Source organism: Pristis pectinata, chromosome 1, assembly GCF_009764475.1.
Source record: "Pristis pectinata isolate sPriPec2 chromosome 1, sPriPec2.1.pri, whole genome shotgun sequence".
In the NCBI taxonomy this organism is placed as follows: domain Eukaryota; kingdom Metazoa; phylum Chordata; class Chondrichthyes; order Rhinopristiformes; family Pristidae; genus Pristis; species Pristis pectinata.
The window spans coordinates 115,143,600-115,166,872 of record NC_067405.1 but is presented as its reverse complement, the minus strand read 5'-3'; the positions used below and the strand labels follow the sequence as shown (position 1 = coordinate 115,166,872).

The window sequence follows — 23,273 nt, the reverse complement described above, 5'->3', positions numbered from 1 at the left end:
TTGTCCACCTTAATGCACTGTAAGGGTGCAAATACCTCTTCTGGTGATATGAATGTTCTCCAAAACATCTCCACTTCTTTTATCTCTTATGATTAACTCTTATCAACCATGATTTTCACCTCAATAAACACAGAGGAAAATTTGTTAAATCCCATCCATCTCCTGCAGCTTGTGACATTGGCAGCCCTGCTGATCTAAGGGGAGACCTACTCTCTCCCTAGCCACCCTTTTAATATAGCTATAGAACCTCTTGGGGTTTTCCTTGACCTTGCCTGCCAGATCCATCTCATACCCTCTTTGCCCTCCTGATTTCCCTCAAATATAAAAGTTAATCTTTTTAGTCAAGGGATTCACTTGTCCCTGACCTCCTAAACCAATGTATGCTTCCTTTTTTCCTGACCAGAGCCTCAATATCTCTAGTCATCCAGGGTTCCTTAAACTAGCCGGGTTTATACTTCACCCAAACAGGAACATGTTGCCTCTGGACTCTTGATATCACACTCTTAAAAGCCTCCCATTTGCCATTTGTTCCTTTCCCTTCAAAACAGACTCAACCAATTGACCTCTGCTAGATCCTGCCTAATTCCCCCAAAATTAGCCCTGCTTCAGTTTAGGACTCTCGACCTGTGGACTTGTCCCATCCTTTTCCATCACTATCTTAAAACTAATAGAATTAGTCACTAGAGCCAAAGTGCTCCCTGACTGCCACTTCAGTTACTTGCCCTGCCTCATTCCCTGAGAAGTCCAGTATTGCACCCTCCCTAGTAAAGTATTAAAATCTGATTTGTTAAATGGAAAAAAGAATCACTTGCACACAACAGAACGAAAGTAGTTTAAAATGACCATTTTAAACTAAGTTTTATCTGATGCTCACTACAAAACATGGCAGAAATTATACAAATTTTGCACTTTTGGTAGAATTGCTTTCGATATGTTTGTGCAGCTCCTCCTGTTGCCTGAATTACACTTTATGCTGTTGAACCTGTTGTATCAATATCTTTTATAGGGGTCAGGTGGAATGATCAACAGTCACAGTTTCAGTTCCAGGGCATATTTTTTTGATAATCCAAGGCGGTATGATAGTGATGACGATTTAAGTAGAAGTAGTGGCTCAAGAGGAGAACGAGGAAGGTAGGTCGCATTTAAGAGTGAAATTTTCAAATCCTGTATTTGACCCTGAACGTGTAGTTCAATCTTTGAGAAGCATTCCTGAAGAGATATTGGTAATTGTAATTCCTTCAAAGTATTTGTTGCTACAAATTATTCCTTTTTGAAATCTATGCAGGAGAGGAAACTTGAGATGGATACACTTTTTAGCACTTAGGTTCATATTACCAGAGATAATTGACATCACTTTCCCATAGTTTTCTTTCTCCAGTTTTGCAGATTTGATTGGTTCTGCCATGCACTGGATTATATGTCCAGCAATAGACTGACAGAACTGGCTCACTATGAAACAAAAACCTTGTCCTTTCTCCAGAAGTCTTTGACAAGAACAAAATTTGTAAACTAGTTTAAACAGGGGATTCTTACTGAAATTAAGGATTGTTGACATTAGTTTGATCTTCATTCAAAATTTGCAGTTACTACTTTATATCAATAGTCAAAATAGCTCCGGACAGTGTGATTAAATCTGACCTCTGAACTTCAGGACAGTGTCAGGGCTACTATGTTTGAAATGACATCTGCAGATTCAAAAATGCTGTGATTGATGTAGGTTTAAAATTACACCTACATTTTGCTTATTACTGATCAGTAATGATGAACCATGAGTTTAGTGTATTATCCTAGAAAGAGCATTTTCAATAGCAAGCACCCAAGGAGTTCCAGTACAGGAGTGTCAAAATGGAGTTTTATGCTCAAGATTTTGCACTAGAATGTCAAAGGCCAGACTAGTAGCAAATGACACTCAAGAACCACTGTCAATCTTTAAGAAAATTCAGATCAATTCAAACTTGAAAGAATTACTGAAATGCTCTTCAACATGGTTCCTTTGTAGAATTTCTATTCTCAAATGCAAGGCACTTAACAGGCCTGGAATCCCATGTTGTAGTTCTGCCTGAGGGGTACCAAATGGCACCAAACCTATTAAGAACACAAAGCACATGTGCAGTAATTAAAGTTGTGTAGTAACTTCTTGAAGATTAAAATCTTGGTCTTAAGTTGGATCAGTGTAAATTTGGCAATTGATATAAAGGGGAAAGTAGCCTTGGTTCTGTCAAACTGCCCATTGAGAGAAGCAAGTTGAAAGAATAAAAGACACTCGTCCTCATGATGGTCTACTACTTTGTTCCTTAAGTGTGATCCTCGCTGTTGCTGTGGCAATGAGGAAGGAGGCAAATTAACATGCCTGATGTTCCTAAAGCTGCCTGGAATAGATCCCAAAAAGGAGTTGGGGTTACTGTGCATCATTTAAGTACTGTCTGAGGAATATAATTTAGTTACACTTGTGATCCAGTTGTATTGATGGAAGGGAGGAAGAACAGTAGTGTCAGACACTTTGTTCAAATAGTAATGCATTTTGCATCTAGATTATGCTGCAGAAGTTGCTGCTTGTGCTATAAATCATTTTCCTCCCACATTGGTTGTGACGAATGCAACAGACTAATGGTGCTTCAGTTTGACACTGCTATCTGTTTATCTCAGATGGTGATAAAAGATAAGCTGCAATGAGTAAGGCAGAAATAGCTTCTTGCAGCAGAATTAGTCATTTTGCAGCTATATACAGTGAAAGGCTAAATAAAGGGGGGCAGAAGCAGAGAATCAAGAGCTTGGAAGCAAAATGCTCAGACCTCCACTACCCTGGCCAGTGTCTTGTGTGAATTCATCCTTGCTCTGCCTTCAATTACCCTATAGGTGCAACAACAGTTTCCCTTTTGGGAGTTGGTTCTTCTGCCCACCCCCACCCTACCTTTTTATATCCATATCCCTGAATCTCTACTTATCCATCATATAGTGAAGTCTGTTTTCATTGGTTCTCTTTATCAAATGAGTCTTCAAAGCCTTTTTGCTTAAGTGATAAGCTAACCAAGATATTAAGTAAAGCACATGGACTAATTTGACCATAATATTTACCAGGCACACATCTAGATTTTGCCTTTTAAAATCTCTAGTTAAACATTTGGCCTCAAAACAAACAAGATTTTAAATTGTCTTGAGTTAATGATCTTCCAATGGATTTATTACTGAATGATTTGAATGGCTTTCCCCATGTAGTCAATACAGAACAAAACATGTAAATAAGAAACTGCTATTTGCTGCAACTGTTTGCTATTTCTATGTACACTATTTTCAGCTATAATGCTGCACTCTAATCATATCTCAAAGCTTAAACTTTGTAGCAAGACAAAACACTTCTGTATTTTTTTTACTGCTATTGTATGAAAAATGAATGGGCTAATTGGTACTAGAATCCCCCCAGCATGAGTTTTTAAGAAATGATATGCTTTAAGATCCGCCACAATAAATAATACAAACAGTTCATTTAAGAAAGTGGCCCATAGGCATTTCAGTAAACCTGAAGTGTTCCACTGTGTCCCAAAAGTGTAGTACTGACAGCTTCCTCTCTACACCCTCAATTTTGTGATAATATGGATTTCACTGTATTTAGTTTTGGACTGAGATTTTATGATTTGACTTGTTTAACCACTTGTTAAATCTTTGAATTCAGTTTTCCCATGTGATACCTTCAACTTCAAATTTTAAAATTGTTTTGATCCTTCATCCAGGCTAACAACTTTTTTCACCTACTCCCAATTCCTAGATAAAAGTATTAAAATGGTCAATTGTTAGGATGTAAATGAATGCACTTCAAATATACGGCCCAAAATTTAAACACAAGTGAAGATGCTAAGCTCCTTGAGGCAGCCCACTGCTTCACATTTTTTTCCCCATTTCCTTCTATTGATTCTCTGGAGCAGAAGCTATAAATAGCTCAATACTCTTCTAGTAAATCATTAAGATTTCCCTGATGCCTATTGCAAACACAGAGGCAAATGATCTGTCAGCAGGCTGTGGGAATGGCAACTTAGGCTCAGGTTTTCCCCTTTGAGACTTCCCAAGATAGTCCACAATTTGCTTTCCTCAAGATGATCTTAATTTTGTTGCTTATTCATCAATCCCAGCAAAACTGGTCAAAGTAAAGGCATGTATTCAAAAAGTACTTCACTTGAATGTGGTACCCTGGAGAATGGTTAAGTGTCAACTGGTTACTTTTTTAATTGTCAGGAGTTTTACAAATGAATGTTAAGATAGTCAATGCTGCCAGTGGACACTTGAGGTTGAGAACATCTGACTCTATGAAAATTATCACGGAGAAGGTAGTTCCCACTCCAAGAATCTGAGCATATTGATTGAGGGGTGGGGGGAGAAAGAAGAGTTCAAAATGAGAACCATTTGAATATATATCCAGACAAACTTGTACATGAGAAAGGTGTCTGTTTAATTAATCTCACCTAACAGAAGCCCAGCTGAAGGTCGGATTTCAAATATGATTAAAGTATTGCACCTCAGCCCTTCCACACTCATTCCTTTCAGCAGGGGTATCAGTTGAGATTCAATCTCCTTCAGTGCCCAGGCAAAGGAGAGGAGCCAATTACCATTTTCCCTGATTGCTGTCTGTTGTGCATGAATATCAAATGTGGCTTGGGTCATACTGGTCAATAATGCCTTTAACTTAAGCATCAACTCTTGGATGTGATGCCATTAGAAGAGTAACAATTTTGGAGTCAGCTGCAATTTAGCAATTGAGGAGAACACTACATTTGGAGCAAAGAGTGGCATTGAAAGAAAGATTTCATAATTAGGTTATCAAGTTCTTTGATACAGCAACATGAATTGAGGCAACAGATACAATTTTGTTTGAAGCATCTGCCCAAATCACCAATTTATTTTATGAGCCCAAACTAAAGCTGTTTAATTTTTCAGTATAAAGTTTACATTCAGGAAGTTGAGGTTCCTCAATTTACCCAGTATTTCTGATTTGTCATGCTCCATTTATAAGTGTAAGAGCAGCATAGTGAAGCTAAAGCTCTACCTCGTTGATATCCAAACAACATAGTGGTCAAATACATTGTTTCCTCCCATCACCTCTTGACCAACACAAGATGCTGCAGGGATATGTAGTTTCATCTTGTGGTTTTCCTAGCATGAGCTTCTAAGGTCACATGTTCAAACTTGCTGAAAGTTTTCCACAGGAAAAAAGGGCAGAATTTTTCTCCTTCCCACATTCTTCTTCACCCCCCCCCCCCTGCCGTCACAACACCCCAAAGGTGTCCATGGGAGAATAAATGCATGCGATAGCACAGGCAGATGCTTGGCACAGATCAGCTATCTGACTGCCAAGATAATTTGGGAAGGAATAAAAAAGGGGATAAAAATGTTACCATCTAAAAAATTTTTTTTTCTTTTTAATTAGACTAAAAATCCTTTTCCTTTCTTTCCTCTTTTTTTAAGCATCCTATCCACAACACCACAAGGCACTGGTTGGTATGGAGCAATCCATAGGAATAGCAATTACAATGTAGTCTCTCACTTGCTGAATGGACCTCCAACAGCTACAGCACCACTTCTCTTCGCTTATGGTAATATCCAAAATAATCACCACCATAACTATTATTCAACACCACAAAACTATTACTCGACACCCCAGAACTAATAGGAATCTGCAGTTGCAGTTTTGTGGAAATGTTTACATGTCAGTTTGTATGGACTGACCTCGTCTCAATATGAAAGAAATGTTGACAGAATTCACTTTCTGGCATTGAGAGAAAGATCGTTGAAATTTCAGAACTGCATCAATGACCATAAGAAGCATAAAAGTGTCCTGCACCATTACAGCTTGCTTTGACTGTAGTAGGTTGGACTGCATATTGCACTTTTTAAACCTGCACTTGCAATCTGAACAAGTTCTGGAATGATATCGACATTATTAATATGCTATTTTTTTTGAGGGCTTTGGATTAATCTGGGCCAGGCAAAGGCAATTCATTTCCTAATGAGTTGATCATTGTAAAATTTATGTTTTAATGTATCTGTAAAGTGAGTTAATTTTCAATCCTGCCATTTTAAGCTAACCAAAAGAGGCAGTTTAAAATGCATTAATGCTGTGATGCATATATTTAAGGTATTCTTGTAGACTTGATAATTTTCATTTAGTCTTGTACACTTTTGGTCATAGTAATACAGTATTGATAAGTTGGTTATATTTCCAACTACATTTAATGAATTTTGCTTAAGTGACAAACTAAACAGTTGAATGTAATGTTTTACTATTTACCATTTTGAAATCCTACATAATGGTTTAAAGTTCTCTGACCAATATACCTGGCAACTGTCAATATTAATATTTCCATCTACTATAGCCTAAAGTTGTTAGCATTGTCTTAAACGATTTTGATTTAGTCGAGTTGCATGTTTAGTGTAGTAAAATCTCATTACCCACATGCTAATTTTGTTATCTAGGGTTTCTTTGTTCTTAAGGGCTGGTTTCTTCAAACAAGGATGAAATGATTTCTGGACAGTCTGATAATTCCAAACATGTAGTAATGTGTACATCAGTATGTTTTGTACACACTTGTGAGACAACCAGATATTTAATTACACTACACAATTATTGTAGGGCACAGATTAAAATGGGATTTGATCATGTCAGGTACAACTTTTATTCAAAGTTTGTGCACTTTTTGACTGTTAAAATAGTGCAGCTTTAAATTTCAGTAAATGAATGTAAATAATTGGCTATTAAACTTTTAGGTATTGAATGTGCTGTATTTTTATGTAGTCACTGTTATAAGCTGCACAATGTATATATGTCTCAGGTCTTCAACAGAATACTTTAGCAACAAGACAAAAATATCTATTAAATGGTCTTTTAAATCTACACTTGAGTACTAAATTTGCACAAGTTCAGCTTCAAAATTGATTGCTATCTCAGTTTCTACAAGAAGCTTTCCAGCATGAGATTCAGTGATTTCTAATGTAAACAGAATGAATAATACCTGAGCCAAAATTGCATGTGTGGCTGTGTCTGTTCAGGATTTAACTTGCATTTTATAGGTAAAGGTCACTTAAAATGGCCAAAAATATTTTGCCTTATTGCATATTTGGTGCATTAAGGAGCTTAACAGTTTGGTTTCATACAGAATATACTTAATAGCTGTCATTTTAAATTAGTGGTGCCTCAAGAAATCTATAGGATTAGGTTTCTTTTTGTTTGGAGTAACACAGTAGAGATCAAGATGAGCAGGTTTGCAACAGAGTTCAGGAATAACATTAGTAGTTTTGTAATCTATTTTGCATCTGTGTTAACCTTGTATGGAATAGTCTAGACAAACATTTGGTATGGAAATTTGTTTCTAAAATGTGTGCCCTACAGTACTGTGTAAATTTTAAGCACTAGTTTTCTTTTGGAAAATGGGTATATGCATTTGCCTTTATACATCAATGTTGGTTTCTTATGGAATAACTTTCTGAATCACATTAATCATCCTCATTGTGATTTTTAGTATGCTTGCATAAACCATGTGGGAGCAGCTTAAACAGATGGTCTTCTGAGGAAGCTCTGTTCAGTCTTCATGTTGATGTTTTGTTTCTGTGGTTGCTTTGTTACCAAAATTTGTTCTGGGGAGAATTGGAAGTGTTCAAAGGAGACAAGGGACAGAACTATATCGTTCAGGATTATCACATTAATGCTTTAGCTTTCTATGACATTGGGCAATCCATGTACATTCACATAGAAAAATAACAGGTTATGCAGGATGCTTTAAAAAATTTGTATCATACCCATCAGGATAAAATTGTTTCATTTAATTTTTAATACATTGTTGTTGTTGATGTACAGCAGCCATCTGTATCTTGCAGACCTGCTATCCTTCAGGTAATGCATCTCTACATTCAAAAGTTAATGATCTCTGCAGAATCTAAATCTGCTGCATCAACAAAATACTGTCAAGATTAACTTTATGTGAAAGTATAGTATCTTTAGAAACTTTGATCCTACATGTACTTTGAAATGCTAAAACTAAAATTTGAATCATTTGGTAAAAATAAAATTAATTTCACATTTTGCTTAATCTTCCATTACTCCAGAAAATTCATGTAGTCTTTCACTGCAACATGCTTAATGAGCCAAGAACTCATTCTAATTATATTTTCCATCCAGTCCATGAGTGAATTATCTAACTGGCAATCCATCAGAGGATCAAATGTTTATCACGTGCTGAATGAAGTCGTCTTCCATGAACCAGGATATGAACAAGCAAACAAATATTACCCTCATTGGCTGGATTTGTAAGTGATTGGCTTAGCTCAAGTTTGGTCTACGTGATCTGAGCCATTCTGTTTTGAAGGGTATAATTGGTTTCAGACCACGTAGCAAGGTAAAACTCTCCAACTTGAATCTGATTCACCGTGCTTTTATCTTCATTTCTGACATCAGAAGAAATACCATAGTGACCATTTCAATACAGAATGATGTATTCTTTCTCTTTATTGAAAGTATTTGTAAACTAATTTTCAGTAACATTTCAAAATTGAATGATTTGTTAGACTTGTAATGCTTAAATCTACAAAGTTTGTCTGTGTGGAACTATTTAAAGTTACTGTACTGTTAATAGTTAACTGTGAATTTACTATTTGTTCTGTTAACCACAAAGCTATTCTTGAGACTTTATTGTGGCCAATGAATGTAATGACTTAGTATTTAAAAGTTGTAACAAGCACTTCCATATTTAATAAATGTTTTATGGCATTCGTAAAGGGAAGGTGCTAATATTTAGTTGGAAAGCTTTATAGTCTTGAAGATAACTTTGTCTTGGGATTTGTGGAATGATTAAAAATACACCAGTTAAAAATGACAGTGGGGTAATTGGCATAATATACACATCCATCCCAGGAAATTCTTCCTTCAGTGATGTGACACTGATTAGGTTGGTTCCTGCAATGATGGGGTTGCTAATGAGGAAAGGGCCTATACTCTGAGTAACAGAAAATTCTGCAAATACTCAGCAGGTCAGGCCTCATCTGTAGCAAAAGAAATGGAGCTAATGTCTGGCAAAGAAAGTGTCTTTGACCTAAAATATTAGCTGTGTCTCTAGAGACACAATGTGGGAATTGCAAAATGCAGAGCAGGAAGACCTGCATGCCAGGTCAATCTGCAGCATGTCCTCCACTCCCAGAGGGGATAGAAAGGGGTGGGGGTCTGGTGGAGCCAATATCAGACTGGTTACTGATGTAACTTGATTTCAGTTTATCTGAAGTTGTAAAATTCAATGTCTAGTCCAGAAGGCTGCTCAATCTGAAGATAGGGAGCTGTTCCAAAGCTGGTGTTGGCCTCCTGAACTACAGCAATGAGGCCACAGACAGATGGGTAGGAGTGGGATGGAGTGGCAGGCAATGGGAAGTTTGGGGTTGCCCCTCCAGACTGAATGCAGGTGCTTTACAGTGATCACCCAATCTGCATTTGGTTGCTCCAGTGTAGAAGAGACCACATTGGTATTGGTTTATTATTGTCACTTGTACTGAGGTGCAGTGGAAAAACTTGTCTTGCATGCTGTTCATACAGATCAATTCATTACACAGTGCACTGAGGTGAAACAGGGTAAAAACAATAACAGCATACAGAGTAAAGTGTCATAGTTACAGGGAAGTGCATTGTAGGTAGACAATAAGGTGCAAGGTCAAACAAGGTAGATTGAGGTCAAGAGTCCATCTCGTCTTATAAGGGAACTGTTTAGTAGTCTTATCACTGGGATAGAAGCTGTCCTTGAGCCTGGTGGTATGTGCCCTGAGGCTCCTATATCTTCTGCCTGATGGGAGGGAAGAGACCACAACCTAGGTGGGTGTGGTCTTTGATTATGCTGGCTCTTCACCAAGGCAGCAAGAGGTATAGACAGTCCATGGAGGGGAGACTGGTTTCTGTGATGCACTGGGCTGTGTCTACAACTCTGTGCAGTTTCTTGCAGTCCTGCGCAGAGCAGTTGCCATACCAAGCTGTAATGCATTCAGAATGGATGCTTTCTATGGTGCATTGATTTTTTTTTAAATTGAGTATCAAAGAGGACATGCCAAATTTCTTTAGCCTCCTGAAGAAGTAGAGGCACTGGTGAGCTTTCTTGGCTGTGGCATTTATGTGGTTGTACCAGGACAGGCTATTGGTGATGTTCACTCCTCGGAACTTGAAGCTCTCAACCTCGGCACCATTGATATAGACAAGTGCATGTACACCGCCCCCTTTCCTGAAGTCAATGACCAGCTCTTTCGTTTTGCTGACATTGAGGGAAAGGTTGTTATCATGACACCATGTCATGAAGCTCTCTCCTTCCTGTACTCTGACTCATCATTATTTGAGGGACAGCCCACTCTGGTGGTATCATCTGCAAACTTGTAGATGGAGTTAGAGCAGAATCTGGCCACGCAGTCATGAGTGTATAGGGAATAGAGGACTGAGGACACAGCCTTGTGGGGCACCAGTGTTGAGAATAATCGTGCTGGAGGTGTTGCTGCCTATCCTCACTGATTGCAGTCTGTTGGTCAGAAAGTCAAGGATCCAGTTACAGAGGGAGGTGTTGAGCCCCAGGTCTAGAGCTTGGTGACGAGTTTGCTTGGGATTATTGTATTGAAGGCAGAGCTGTAGTTAATAAACGATAGTCTAACGTAGATGTCTTTAATCTCCGGGGATGAGTGTGGGGATAGGGAGATGGCATCTGCTGTAGACCTGTTTTGGCAGTAGGTGAATTACAGTGGGTCAATGTTGTCTGGGAGGCTGGAGTTGATGCATGCAGTGACCAGCCTCAAAGCACTTCATGATGGATGTCAGAGCCATTGGTCAGTAGACTTTAAGGCACATTACCTTTTTCTTCAGTACTGGGATGATAGTGGTCTTAAAACAGGTGGGAACCTCTGATTGAAGCAGGGAGAAGTATACTTGTCTGCAAATACCCCTGCCAGCTGATCAGCACAAGATCTGAGCACATGGCCAGGGACACCATCTAGGCCAAGTGCTTTCTTCAGGTTCACTCTGGAAGACTGATGGTGCATCCTCGATGGTGACCACGGGTTCAGTTGCATTGGAGGCTGTTAGGGTGGGTGGTGACAATCCACTCCACTTCTGTTCAAAATGCACATAAAATGCATTAAGTTCATCAGGAAGGGATGCCTGTTAACTATGCTGCCTGACTTCATATTGTAGCCCATTATAGTGTGTAAGCCCTGCCGCAACCTATGGCTGGTCTGGGATTCTATTTTGAACCAGTATTGTCTCTTGGCATTCCTGATAGATTTCTGGAGGTTGTATCTCAATTTCTTGAGATAAGTATAGCACAAAGTTTAGAAAATGAAGTGATTTTTGTTGAGAGATGCTAGGTTCTGAAAGGGATTACCAAACTAGATCCTGAGATGCTGTTACTTCTAGCTTGAGAAGCAAGAATTGGGCAACATAGTCCCAGGATAAGAAGCCAACCAATTGGGAATATGATGCATAGACAGTTCTTTAGAATCTATTTTCAGTGGTGCAGCTGGTAACTTCAACTACAGTTCAAAAGTTTTCGGAGTTTACAGGTTTTCCCTGTGACTTTAGGTTTCCTCCAGGTGCATATGCAGGTTGATAGGAAAATTAGCCACTGTATTGGTGTGTAGGTGAGTAGTTGAATCCTAGGGTGGAGGGGCTAATGGAAACATGGGGAAACCCTGAATTTCCTGTTGCCTGCTATTTTAATTCTCTATCCCATTCCCACTCTGACCCATCTGTCTGTGGCCTCATTGCAACAGTGTAGGAGGCCAATACAAGCTTTAGAACAGCTCATCTTCCATCTTGGCATGTTGCAGCCTTCTGGACTTGATATTGAATTCTACAAATAGGAGAATAAAGTAGTGATAGTGTAGGATTAGTGTAAATGGGTGCTTGCTGGTTAGTGTGGACTCTGAGCTGAAGGGCCTGTTTCCATGCTGTATGATTGAACAATAAATCTTTTGATGTCAAGGAAATTGAGGAAGAAAGTCAGTTGCCACAATCTTTCTTGCTAGAGCAAGGTTAAGGAGCTATGTGATTTACTACAACTTCCATTTTTTGTATTTCCATTTGTATGAGGAATTGGGTACATTTTTTGGTTGATAGCAAGCTCCTGCTGTATAAGCTCTTTTTATTGACACTAAATTTGATTCCAATGTTTCTAAATTTAAGGTAATATACCTTTTTAAATGTTCCACACAGCCTGCTGTCTTGTGGTGCCCCAGTTGCATTCAGGTGCCCTTTTTTTGGCATTGAAGTCCAAGTGCAGATTACCTCTGATTCAGGCTCCCATTGAAAGTTAATGCTTTCCCCTCTTAACATGAGCAGTTTTTGAGGAGAGAAGGGGATATTGTAGTGGTATCTGCTAAGGAGCCTAATCACACTGCAGTACAAGGATTTCTGGCCTTGGTTATAAGGTACACATAGCTGAGTAATGGATTATTTCAGCTAGGATATCAGAATTTTATTCACCAATAGGCTATCTCTTACTGCTCCATCCCTCAGACTGGTAGTTGTCTGGTGCCTGGACTGCTCTTAACTGTCTTGATACAGGCTTAGAACATACTCTTTGGGCTCCCCCAACATTGCTAGTTGTGGTGCTTGAGCTGAGCTGGACAATCACATCTTTGAATGTCTTCACGATGCTCCTCTAGATGTCCAAGGTCTAACTGACATTAAATGACCTGCTGAAGGGGAAAATAGACAGTTGACATTTTTTTGGGTTGAGACCCTTCATCTGAACTGACCAGCTGCTTGACAACAGTTCCTGCAGCAGCCTTTTTTTTGCTCCAGATTCCCGTATCTTCAATCTCTTGTCTCCTGTCTAATTGACATTGATCATTCTATCTGTCTCTAGTCCTGCTACTCCTGCCACTCCTGCCATACATGTGGCGACACTTGCTCACTCCACTGTTAATTGAAGGGAATTTTGATTGATTTACAACTGTTGTTACTATCATTCCAAAAATTACATCCCTCATCTCTATGCTACAGGGTTTCTCTGCTTTCCGGTTTGGTGCTTTTCTGGTTCCCAATGTGCACAGCAACTGCAAGATAAGATACTGAATATCAACTGTTATAAAATTAAATTTGATCACATAGCATCCCTATTATCAACACCCCACCCCCTCCCCCCACCATTAGCTCCAACCAGTTCACAGCCTTTGTATTGCCAGACCTAGGAACTGAACCTCCACCTTCCTACCCCTGTAACTTTTCACTGATTTCTACATCTGGCTAGGTGTTCCTTGGATTTAACATCTGAAAAAGATCAGATTATGTATCTTTAGCAATAGTTATTTACAGAACTCAAATTTATACACAAAGCATTAAAGAAACAGTAATTCAGGGACTGGATTTGTCTTTAATGATAAGTATTGTCTACAACTTGCCACAAACCACACCAGAAGAGATCTGCTCATGTGTTTATAAGATTGTTAAAAATTTTTGACACCTTGAGTTTCTAAATTGGCTGTTGGACATGATTAAAAATTGAATCACAAATGTGTTTTTTGGAAAACACTGCCCAGAATAGTATCTTTCAGCTTCAAAAGATCTTCAAGTCATTCAGATCTCAATCACAGTAGTTACAGCAGAGAAGGCCACTCAGCCTGTCCAGTCCATTCTGGCTTTGTTTAAAAACTCCTCTACCAGTACCATTTCACTGTAGCCCTGCAAATTCTTTCAAATACTTAACCAGTTCCCCTTCTGAAGGCTAAAATTGAGTGTTTCCACTACTATCCCTGCAAGTGCAATCCAGATCTTAATCACAATGTTTTATAAACAAAATCATCACACTTGCATTGATTTGACACCCTAACATTTACAGATAACTTGGGTTACAAAAGTTTTCTTATACCAATGAGATGATAAAATACAATACCAATTACTTTAGAGTTGCAAGTTTTTAAACTATAATCTGCTATACAAATCAATCACATTCTAGTTAATAAATATGGATTGGTTATTAGCTTTGCTTCTTCCCCACTTAATTCTACTTTATTTTCAGAACACATTAATGCTTGTGGTCACATTTTTTGCAAACCTTTTAACTTGATATGTTACAGTCTCCATGAAGTTTAGAAATTAAACCTTGGTTTCATTGAAATTAGAGTACTTAAATGATCTTTTGTCTTTGACAGTTAAGTTTATATCCACAAATGCTGCTACAACATCAGGCTCCTTCTGGATGCAATTATCCCAATAAAATGCAGTTTGATTGATGGAACAATAGTTATTGTTGATAGAGATGCATTTGGACTGAAAGGATGGCTCCCATGGAAATTTAGAAATGTCTTGCTTGTGCATTTGGAATTATTCTCTTGTGTTTGGTCAAGTTAAAGTAGAGAACTTGATTCTACTGCTTTCCTAATGGACAACATTCTGAAAGGCTTGCACAATATTTCATCAGATTTTATTCTGATAACCACAATGAAACATTCAGGTTAGAAAACAATCAAAGTCAAGAACTTTGGAGTGGAACAGTGTATTTTGTAAACTGAGAAGGGTCAAATCAGTAACATTGCACCAGTGAAAACACTACAAAAATATTCAACATCTTTGGTTTCTAAATTATTTACAGCATGTCATAATTCCCTGAAGCTATTTCATGGCATAGTTTGGCTAAACTACTATCCACTTTTACATTCAGTAAAATTTAAGCCAGTTGCCCATTAATGATTTTTGAAAACAAAATCCTTAAGCTATAGCATTCAATTAAATTTGTTACAATATCTTTGCAACAAGCTCTTGACTTCAAAACAAAAACACAAGGACTTCTGGGGGGGGGGGGGGGGGGAAGGACAGGGGGGAGGGGAAGGGAAGGGAAGGAAAGGAAGATAGGCAGTTAAGTGCCATCAATGTGTGGTTTTCAGTAGTTCTGTGAAATTCTGAAGCTCCCAGACACTGGTCGAAATCCTGGAACAAGAGAGTGGTTACTGATGTTCAGTGGTAGAATAACCTAGTGTATATGATATTACTGGTCAATATACTTAACCAGTATATCACAAACAACTTAGTACATACTGGCATTAAAACTCCTTTAAAATAAACTAAACTATTAATAATTGCAAACACCTATACTACCAGTAGTAATGCAGTGGACCCGATTCAGTTCTTACCCAGTGTTAAATCCTAGGGATGAAGTACTCCATAAAGGCACCCAGTCTATATGATTACAAAACTCCTGTGTGGGAGAAGAATTTCAAAGCAGCAGTATCTTTGTTTATCAACTTTATGACAAGTATGATATTGACCCCACTTCTGCTGGTATAAAATAGAGGCAGAACTTGAGGAAATTCTGTTAGATCCCATCATCCTGCTGTCTTTTTCTGAAAACTGCACAGCATCTTTGGCCTCTCACTCTCCCCACCCACTCATCCCGAGAAATTTTCAGCACTTGGAGAAGGTGGAAGACAACAGTAATTTAGTTCCAATTGACTACGTAGTTGTTCCTATTTTAAAAAGCCCTTACCTTCCAAAAGCATTAAGGAGTGCAACAATATCTTGCCGTGTCAAGTGAAATCTTTGAGATGGACCGGTGTCTGATAAACTATTTATCTGCTTCTCGGAGAATAGGATCTTCAGTACAGTGCCCAGTCCTTGTACCTAAAAGAATGACAGTGCATGATAACATCTCCTGGACATAACTGAGGAATAAACTGCTGCTTTTTATTTCTCCTGAGGTAACTACTGACCTGAAGTTTGCCCCAAAGTCTGCATTTGAAGCAACCAATGCAATCCATTATTCTTGAAATATTTTTGAAATGCAGCCGAAATTCTTCCTTTAATGAGAGAAATACACATTAAATATCATGCTATAGCTCAAAGATAACAAGCGTATTTTTCTTTCACTATTTTAAACCATGTCCCATTGTTAGGGCAAGGATAGGCTCTTGCACATGCTGAAATCAAAATCTTAAAGTGCAACAAAGTGACCAGATAAATGGTCCTCCAGATTTCCTTCCCACCACTTCAGGGCAAAGCAGTTTGTTCGATGTCACACCAGTACACTGGAACCAAGGCATCTTGGTGCCTTTTGATTTTAGACCTGGTGTTACATTCTGCCATTCATGTATGTAACAGTGCTCAAATTTTGCAACTAGAATACAGCAATTATTTCAGGGTTGTTCAGAGCTCATCCATGATCCCCAAGACATATGGAAATTCACATTTTTCATTATAGTAAACTGTGCATCTGATCTCCAGCTTGGATACTGGATTCAGCAATGAGTCCAGGGGTGGAGAACAGATGTGCTGAGTACAAAGACCAGATCCCTCCACTTTATGCCAAGACTGACTACCATAATTAGCACAATCCCATTCACATGAAGTAGTTCTCCTTGATTAAAAGGCCAAGTCCAGGAAGGTGGTTTGTTTATTTTGCCTTAATTAAGAACACTAATAAAATAATTTCTACTAGGTTAAGCAACATCTGAATAGTCTTCGTCTCCATGCTAACAAAGGGGAGAGCTGCGTTCTCTCCATTCCTCTCTGCATCTTAAAAATCACTTGCTTTCTCATTTTTCTAGTTCTGATGAAAGGTCATGGTTTTCCTCTCCACAGATGCTGCCTGACCTGCAGCATTTTGTTTTTATTTTAGGCTGTAAAGGAGACAGGGTTTCAAGATCTCCTGGCTAAGGCCTCAGTGGTACTCAAAGTCCACTCCACCTCATCTAAGTGGAATCCCAGAGCCACAAATGGTAAGTTTAGAAGGAGGAAAGGGACAGCAGGATGGATTCATCAGGCCCATTTTTGGCAGGAAGAAATGAAGTAGACTAAATGACAAAGTTCCATAGAGGATGTAGGAAGTGTACTTGCATGAAATCTTGGAAAGTGTGTTTAAAGGTTGCTGGGCTTCAATTATAAGGATATGGAATATAAAAGCAGGAAGGTTATGTTAAATAATTAAAATTATAAAACACTGGTTGGGCATCAAATTCTGTTGAAAGAATGTGAAGATCCTAAATGGAGTGCAGAAGAGATTTAATGGAATGCAACCAGCAATTTTAAGTGAAAGGAGAAACTGGGTTCTTCTTTGATTAAGAGGTGGTTAGGAACTCACCGCCTGTTAGGTTGATGGAAGCAAATGGAGTTGGATAGGCATTTGAAGCAAAATAATTTGCAGGGCCAAGGGGGATGAATGAGGGAGTGGGGCTGATGAGATTATTCTGCAGAGAGCAAAAAATAAACTGCTGGAAGAGCTCAACAGGTCAAACATCACACGTGGAGACAAAGGAGATGCGAAATGTTTTGGGTTGAGACCCTGAGTCCCAATGCAGGATCTCAGTCCGAAACACTGACCATCCTTTTGCCTTCACACACGTTGCTTGACCAGGTGTTATCCCAGCAGTTTAGTTTTCGCTCCCGATCCATCATCTGCAGTCTCTTGTGTGTCTGTCTTGCTCTGCAAAGAGATGGCAGAGTTGATGGGCTGAATGCAACCTCCTGTTCCATAACAATTCTGTGATTTTTGGCATGACCACTCAGAACACTGATGGAACCAGGATACAAAGCTCCATGGAAGACTCATGATTTAACTAATATACAACTTTCATAAAGAATGGTTAGAATTGCACCATTTATTGGATAAATATCCTTGAATTTACTGGTGATAAAAGTGGAATGTTCCTTGGCTACTTTGTTCAGTGCTAGTTAATCAGCAAATTGCTAAATTTAATCCACTGACTAACCTTGTATACTGGCAGAGTGCTTTGGTTTTAGAAAAATCTGGTGCAAATTTTATAAATAGACATTATTGTTTATAATGTTCTATAATTTTGCTATATATTTGATTTGTAAATTCATAATGGAAGTATTTAGAAGAGGAATCAATTAAATGTATTGAAATCTGTACACCAAGTGGTTTCTTCTTGATGGATACAATGCAGGTTCAGGACTAAGACATTAATCTAGAAACAGAACTGTTAAAGTGTTGCTTGAAGCAAATGTTATTTCCAATTACGAATGAGTTTCCAGTTAGTACACTACCAGCAGTAGTTGGTCTTCAGCTGTTTGTTCTGTGATCAAACACTTGGTGCCTTAGTCGTAGTAAATATAAATAACAATTTAAATATATTCTTACCTTGAGATTTTCAGATTCTTTTTTCTTCCCAGCAAACAAGGTACGCTCATCAAAGTGTGAAGGGAATGATCTAAGGCAGAATACATTGTTACTACTTGATAATCTATTATTCAGCAGCAATAGTGTGATTGCCAGTGTGTTACAAATAATCAGCTTTGCCAAATTTGCTTACTCATTGTAAAAGTGGCCAGAAAAATGTAAAAATAAGCATATTTAATTTGATATGGTGCAACAAAGGTTTGCTATATAGATTCGGGTACATATTATTAACAAGGAATGAATGAATGAGTGTTGAAAGGGAAATGGAGGTGTGACAAAAAACAAAGTATTGGCAACTTGATTTTTGGGAGCTTTTCAGGCAGATAATATTCTATCCAGTGATCGGTGCTGAGACTTCTTGTAACCATTATGTTTAAAGATTTGGACATAAGCAGTAATGTGTTATTGAAATTTGTTGGTTCTAAGTTAGGGGAGATAGCAAACTGAATATAAAAGGTAAGATTTCTTTATTAGTCACATATACAATCGAAACTCAGTGAAATACATCTTTTGCGTAGAGTGTTCTGGGGGCAGCCCGCAAGTGTCGCCACGCTTCTGGCGCCAACATAGCATGCCCACAATTTCCTAACTTGTATGTCTTTGGAATGTGGGAGGAAACCCACACAGACACAAGAGGAGAACATACAAACTCCTTACAGACAGTGGCCAGAATTGAACCCAAGTCACTGGTGCTGTAATAGCATTACGCCAACCGCTACACTACTGTGCAAGATGAACAGGTTAAATGAGATGGGCAAAAACATGACTGGTACAGTTCAATGTACAGAAATATGAAGTAGGAAGGAAAAAAGTGTTGGAAAGACTATTCAGAAATCAGAACTTATTACTTGAGGGTAAGTAAACAGCAGGAGGTAGTCTAAAACATGGATTTAAAGATGTTGGGATGGTTTGTTCTTCCTTTCACCAAGTGAGAAGTAAAACATTTTATAAAAAAGGTGGAAAGAGGGGAGAAAACATTCTAGTGCCATTTTTCTATTTCACTTCTGATCTCAATACTGTTACAGAACTGTTTACATAAATTTGCATAAGGAAGATCACGGTTCAAAAACTAAAATTCATGCAGCGTGATTTTAGCCCATTCTATTCATTCATTAATGATGCCTAAAGGAAACAGAGGAGCTAAAGTGATCATATCACTGATAACAGAGCAATGAATTTGAATTAAAGATTTGAGGGCAATTGCTGATGTCTGTGCTATAGATGTCACTTCTGGCATATGGCAGCTTTTCATGGGAAACTGACCCACAACAGAAAGCATTATACTTGGGATTTACCCAATGTTATGAGCTCCAGTTCCCTAGTAAATCTCATAGAAACGTAGAAAATCTACAGCACAATACAGGCCCTTCGGCCCACAAAGTTGTGCTGAACATGTCCCTACCTTAGAAATTACTAGGCTTACCCATAGCCCTCTCTTTTTCTCAGCTCCATGTACCTATCCAACAGTCTCTTAAAAGACCCTATCGTATCCGCCTCCACCACCGTTGCCGGCAGCCCATTCCACGCACTCGCCACTTACCCCGACATCTCCTCTGTACCTACTCCCCAGCACCTTAAACCTGTGTCCTCTTGTGGCAACCATTTCAGCCCTGGGAAAAAGCCTCTGACTATCCACCCGATCAATGCCTCTTATCATCTTATACACTTCTATTAGGTCACCTCTCATCCTCCATTGCTCCAAGGAGAAAAGGCAGAGTTCAATCAACCTGTTGAGGCATGCTCCCCAATCCAGGCAACATCCTTGTAAATCTCTTCTGCACCCTTTCTATGGCTTCCACATCCTTCCTGTAGTGAGGTGACCAGAAATGAGCACAGTTCTCCAAGTGGGGTCTGACCAGGGTCCTCTACAGCTGCAACATTACCTCTCGGCTCCTAAATTCAATTCCACGATTGATGAAGGACAATACGCCGTATGCCTTCTTCACCACAGAGTCAATCGAGGAATAATCAGAGTCAGAGTCTCGAGGAATAATCAGAATTGCAAGTTGATCTGTGAGGTATCTCTATCTTGCATGATCATTAACCAGATTTCTAACTAGATACGAGTTAATTTGGATCAGTTTTTCACTGCAACAATGATGGCAAGCTGCTTTGACAAAGCTTACTGAATACTGTATATAGGCATTTCACAATTAGCTTTAGTGATTATAGTTTCACTAGCAGGTAGCCTTGCAGCATTTTTGTATTTCAGCCCAGCATCTTTAGATAAGATAAAGATATCTTTATTAGTCACACGTACGTTGAAACACACAGTGAAATGCATCTTTTAAGTAGACTGTTCTGGGGGCAGCCCACAAGTGTCACCATGCTTCTGGCGCCAACATAGAATGCCCACAACTTCCTGACCCATACATCTTTGGAATGTGGGCGGAAACCGGAGCACCCAGAGGAAACCCATGCAGACACGGGGAGAACGTACAAATTCCTTACAGACAGCAGCCGGAATTGAACCAGGGTCGCTGGCACTGTAATAGCGTTACGCTAACTGCTACGCTTCCGTGCCTGATAACAGTTTTAAAAAAAAAATCAAAAAAATAATGTATATCAACTAATTACTTACTTGGCCAAGTTGAGAATTTCCAGAAGAAGGTTTTTATTTTCTTTATCCTGTGCTTCATTGCCTGTGTAAAGTTGGAAGGCAGCACGTTCAAAGAAGGGCAACACCTTAGATAAAGCCCTCAACTCCAGGAGGTACAAGAAATAAAGGTTTTGGAGTCTGCGTGGTCCTTCTCCTTTGGTAATTTGTGGATCAAATCTCTGCTTAAATTCTGTAATGTTGTGCCCCCATTTTCTTGCATACCAGGTATCTGAAGGAGAGTTTACAGTGCATTAGGCTGGATACAAAATGAGTGCATGCTGTTACACACTCGATCCTCTTGCCTTAGTTCCCTGGAAAAATATCAGAATTTATATACTGTTAAAACAGTGGTTCTGATGAGTAATTAAAATAGGCATTTCTTAAATTTGTCGTTAGACAAAATAAAAGCAACATTAATCTTCTAAGTATTATTAGCATGTCCAGAATATTGACAACCACCTGAGGGAACTTCACAAATGGGTTAACAGACAACTTTTAATCAAAAAGGGGTGACTCAGACTCATTCCTTACACACAGGTGCTGAGGGATGCAATGCAATATTCTGTCCTCTCTTTTGGGAAGAGGAGGGTATTCCAGGAGACATCTAATGTCCTACATGTTCAAGAAAGGAGACAATTCCAACTGTGCTAACTACAGAGGAGTCTCCCTGCAGTTTGCCACAGGGAACATCATCCACACAAGTTTGTCTCCACCTAGTAATTACTCCATGATGGTATGCAAGCCAAGCATTAACCGGGAGGGCCTCAATATTTTTCCATTCCTGCATTTGCATCATTACCTCTGGTGCCTTCAAGAATTTGTGTATTTCTCCCTCTAATTTCTCATTATTGTCATTCATCCTCGCCCACATCTCTTAATCTTTCTTGTCACAATGCTGCATCTCACCTCCAACAAACTTCCTGTGGAAATGGAGGCAATCTTTAGAACCAATGGGAAGTTATTCAACCCACGATGACTACACTGTGGAACCAAGGTCACCCAAGCCTCAGAAGCTGAGAGGCAGTGTGCTGATGATGCTCGCATTTACTCGCTCAGGGATCAAGCTCCAAGCCATCATTGATGCTTTTAACAAAGCGCATGAGAAGATGGGGCCTTATACTCAACATTCACAGACAAAAAGGTCCTCTACTGATCTGCCCCTGCTGTACTACAATGAAGATTCATGGAGAAACCTTGGGAAAAGACAGACCACTTCCCTTATCGAGAGCCACCTTGTCTAAAATTCACCACTGCTTTCATTGCACCAGCGTAGCCTGTGGTCGATTGAGGAAATGGGTATTTGAAGATAAAAGCTTCACACCTGGCATAAACCTCATGCTCTACCAAGCAGCAGTTTTCCTGGTCCTCCTATGTTTCTGAGGCATGGATTACCTACAGCAGGCACCTCAAGTCAATGGGAAAACACCACCAATGTTGGCTCTTAAATCCTCCTAATTCACTGGAGGGATAAGCAGATCAACATCAGTGTCCTCTCCCTGGCCAGCAATCCCATTGTTGAAGCCCTCACTACATTCTGTGGGCTACATAGGGCAGGCCGGGTCAATCACATGCCCACTCACCCCTTCCATTGCCAAAATCTGTGGTTGCCACATTAGTTTCATTCGCCACTTCAAAACCATCAATCTGAGGAGAAGTAAGTTATCCTTGATCCAAAGGAACTGCCTCAGAAGTTTAGCTTTATATGGAGTAGATTAATGCAAAACTCAGTGGGTAGAAATGGAATAATGGCTACATTTAAGTTCTCACAAGTGATGATAGAAATTGCCTGTGGCCTACCATCCTCAGACAGTAAATTTGATCATTTATGTCTTTGTTAATTTAATGACACAAGTTGTTATCTATTGTGCCTTGCAGAAGAATTTACTTGCACTGATGCACCTTTGGCCTGTGGATTATAAACATATTTTGTATCAGTATTCTTTACTATTTCAATTTACTTTTGTATTTAAGTAAGCTGGCGAATGGAAGAGTGGCCAGGTGTACGTATTTAGAACTAGCAAGGACGAGGCTGAGGGTTTTTAGCAGCCAGTATGCTTCAGCAAGGACAGACTCTGTCAACACAGTGGTAGAAGCAGGCAGCCTTACCAATGGAGCATGTGGTTGCTCCAACTGTATGTTATCTCCAAGTCAAACACAATGCTAAGTTTGCAAATGGTCCCAAGACATCAGCAGTTTCTTCACCCCACCCCACCGATGCTGCTCAATGTGTTGAGTTCCTCCAGCAAATTATTTGTTGCTCCAGATTCCAGCATCTGCAGTCTCATCTCCAAGGTTGCAAATGGTTTGGCTCAGCAATGGACTTTTGTCAGGAAGGAAGGAAGGAGGCTAACAAATGACATGGGACAGTTAAAAATAAAGGAACCAGGCAAGGGCAGTCCCTCCCAGCTGGACAATGCAGGATGGTGTCCTCAAACCAGTTGATTAAGAGGAGTGATCGGTTACCACTGTCCCAGTCATATTGGGACAGTGTAATTTTGATTAGGCCCATATATGTACTATGGAGATAATGAAATATGTTTACCTCA

General features: G+C 39.2%; 2 protein-coding genes across 3 annotated transcripts in view; one reads left to right on the top strand and one right to left on the bottom strand.

Moving 5' to 3' along the window:
* gpr137c (G protein-coupled receptor 137c) overlaps positions 1-8,855 on the top strand; it is a 35,402-nt gene extending 26,547 nt beyond the window's left edge. The window contains exons 6-7 of one of the 2 annotated variants that reach the window (XM_052023013.1): positions 1,007-1,131; positions 5,455-8,855. In XM_052023013.1, the coding sequence (XP_051878973.1) occupies positions 1,007-1,131; positions 5,455-5,656 (327 nt within the window). In that variant the 3' untranslated portion in view covers positions 5,657-8,855. The remainder of the gene's footprint in view (positions 1-1,006; positions 1,132-5,454) is intronic. The other variant, XM_052023023.1, reaches the window with a different exon arrangement.
* Positions 8,856-14,405: 5,550 nt separating this feature from the next.
* The window catches only part of ero1a (endoplasmic reticulum oxidoreductase 1 alpha), a 30,876-nt gene continuing 22,008 nt past the window's right edge, over positions 14,406-23,273 (bottom strand). The window contains exons 12-16 of the mRNA XM_052013664.1: positions 20,710-20,956; positions 18,090-18,159; positions 15,703-15,789; positions 15,480-15,613; positions 14,406-14,923 (exon numbers count right to left, since the gene is read on the bottom strand). Of these exons, the coding sequence (XP_051869624.1) occupies positions 14,863-14,923; positions 15,480-15,613; positions 15,703-15,789; positions 18,090-18,159; positions 20,710-20,956 (599 nt within the window). The 3' untranslated portion in view covers positions 14,406-14,862. The remainder of the gene's footprint in view (positions 14,924-15,479; positions 15,614-15,702; positions 15,790-18,089; positions 18,160-20,709; positions 20,957-23,273) is intronic.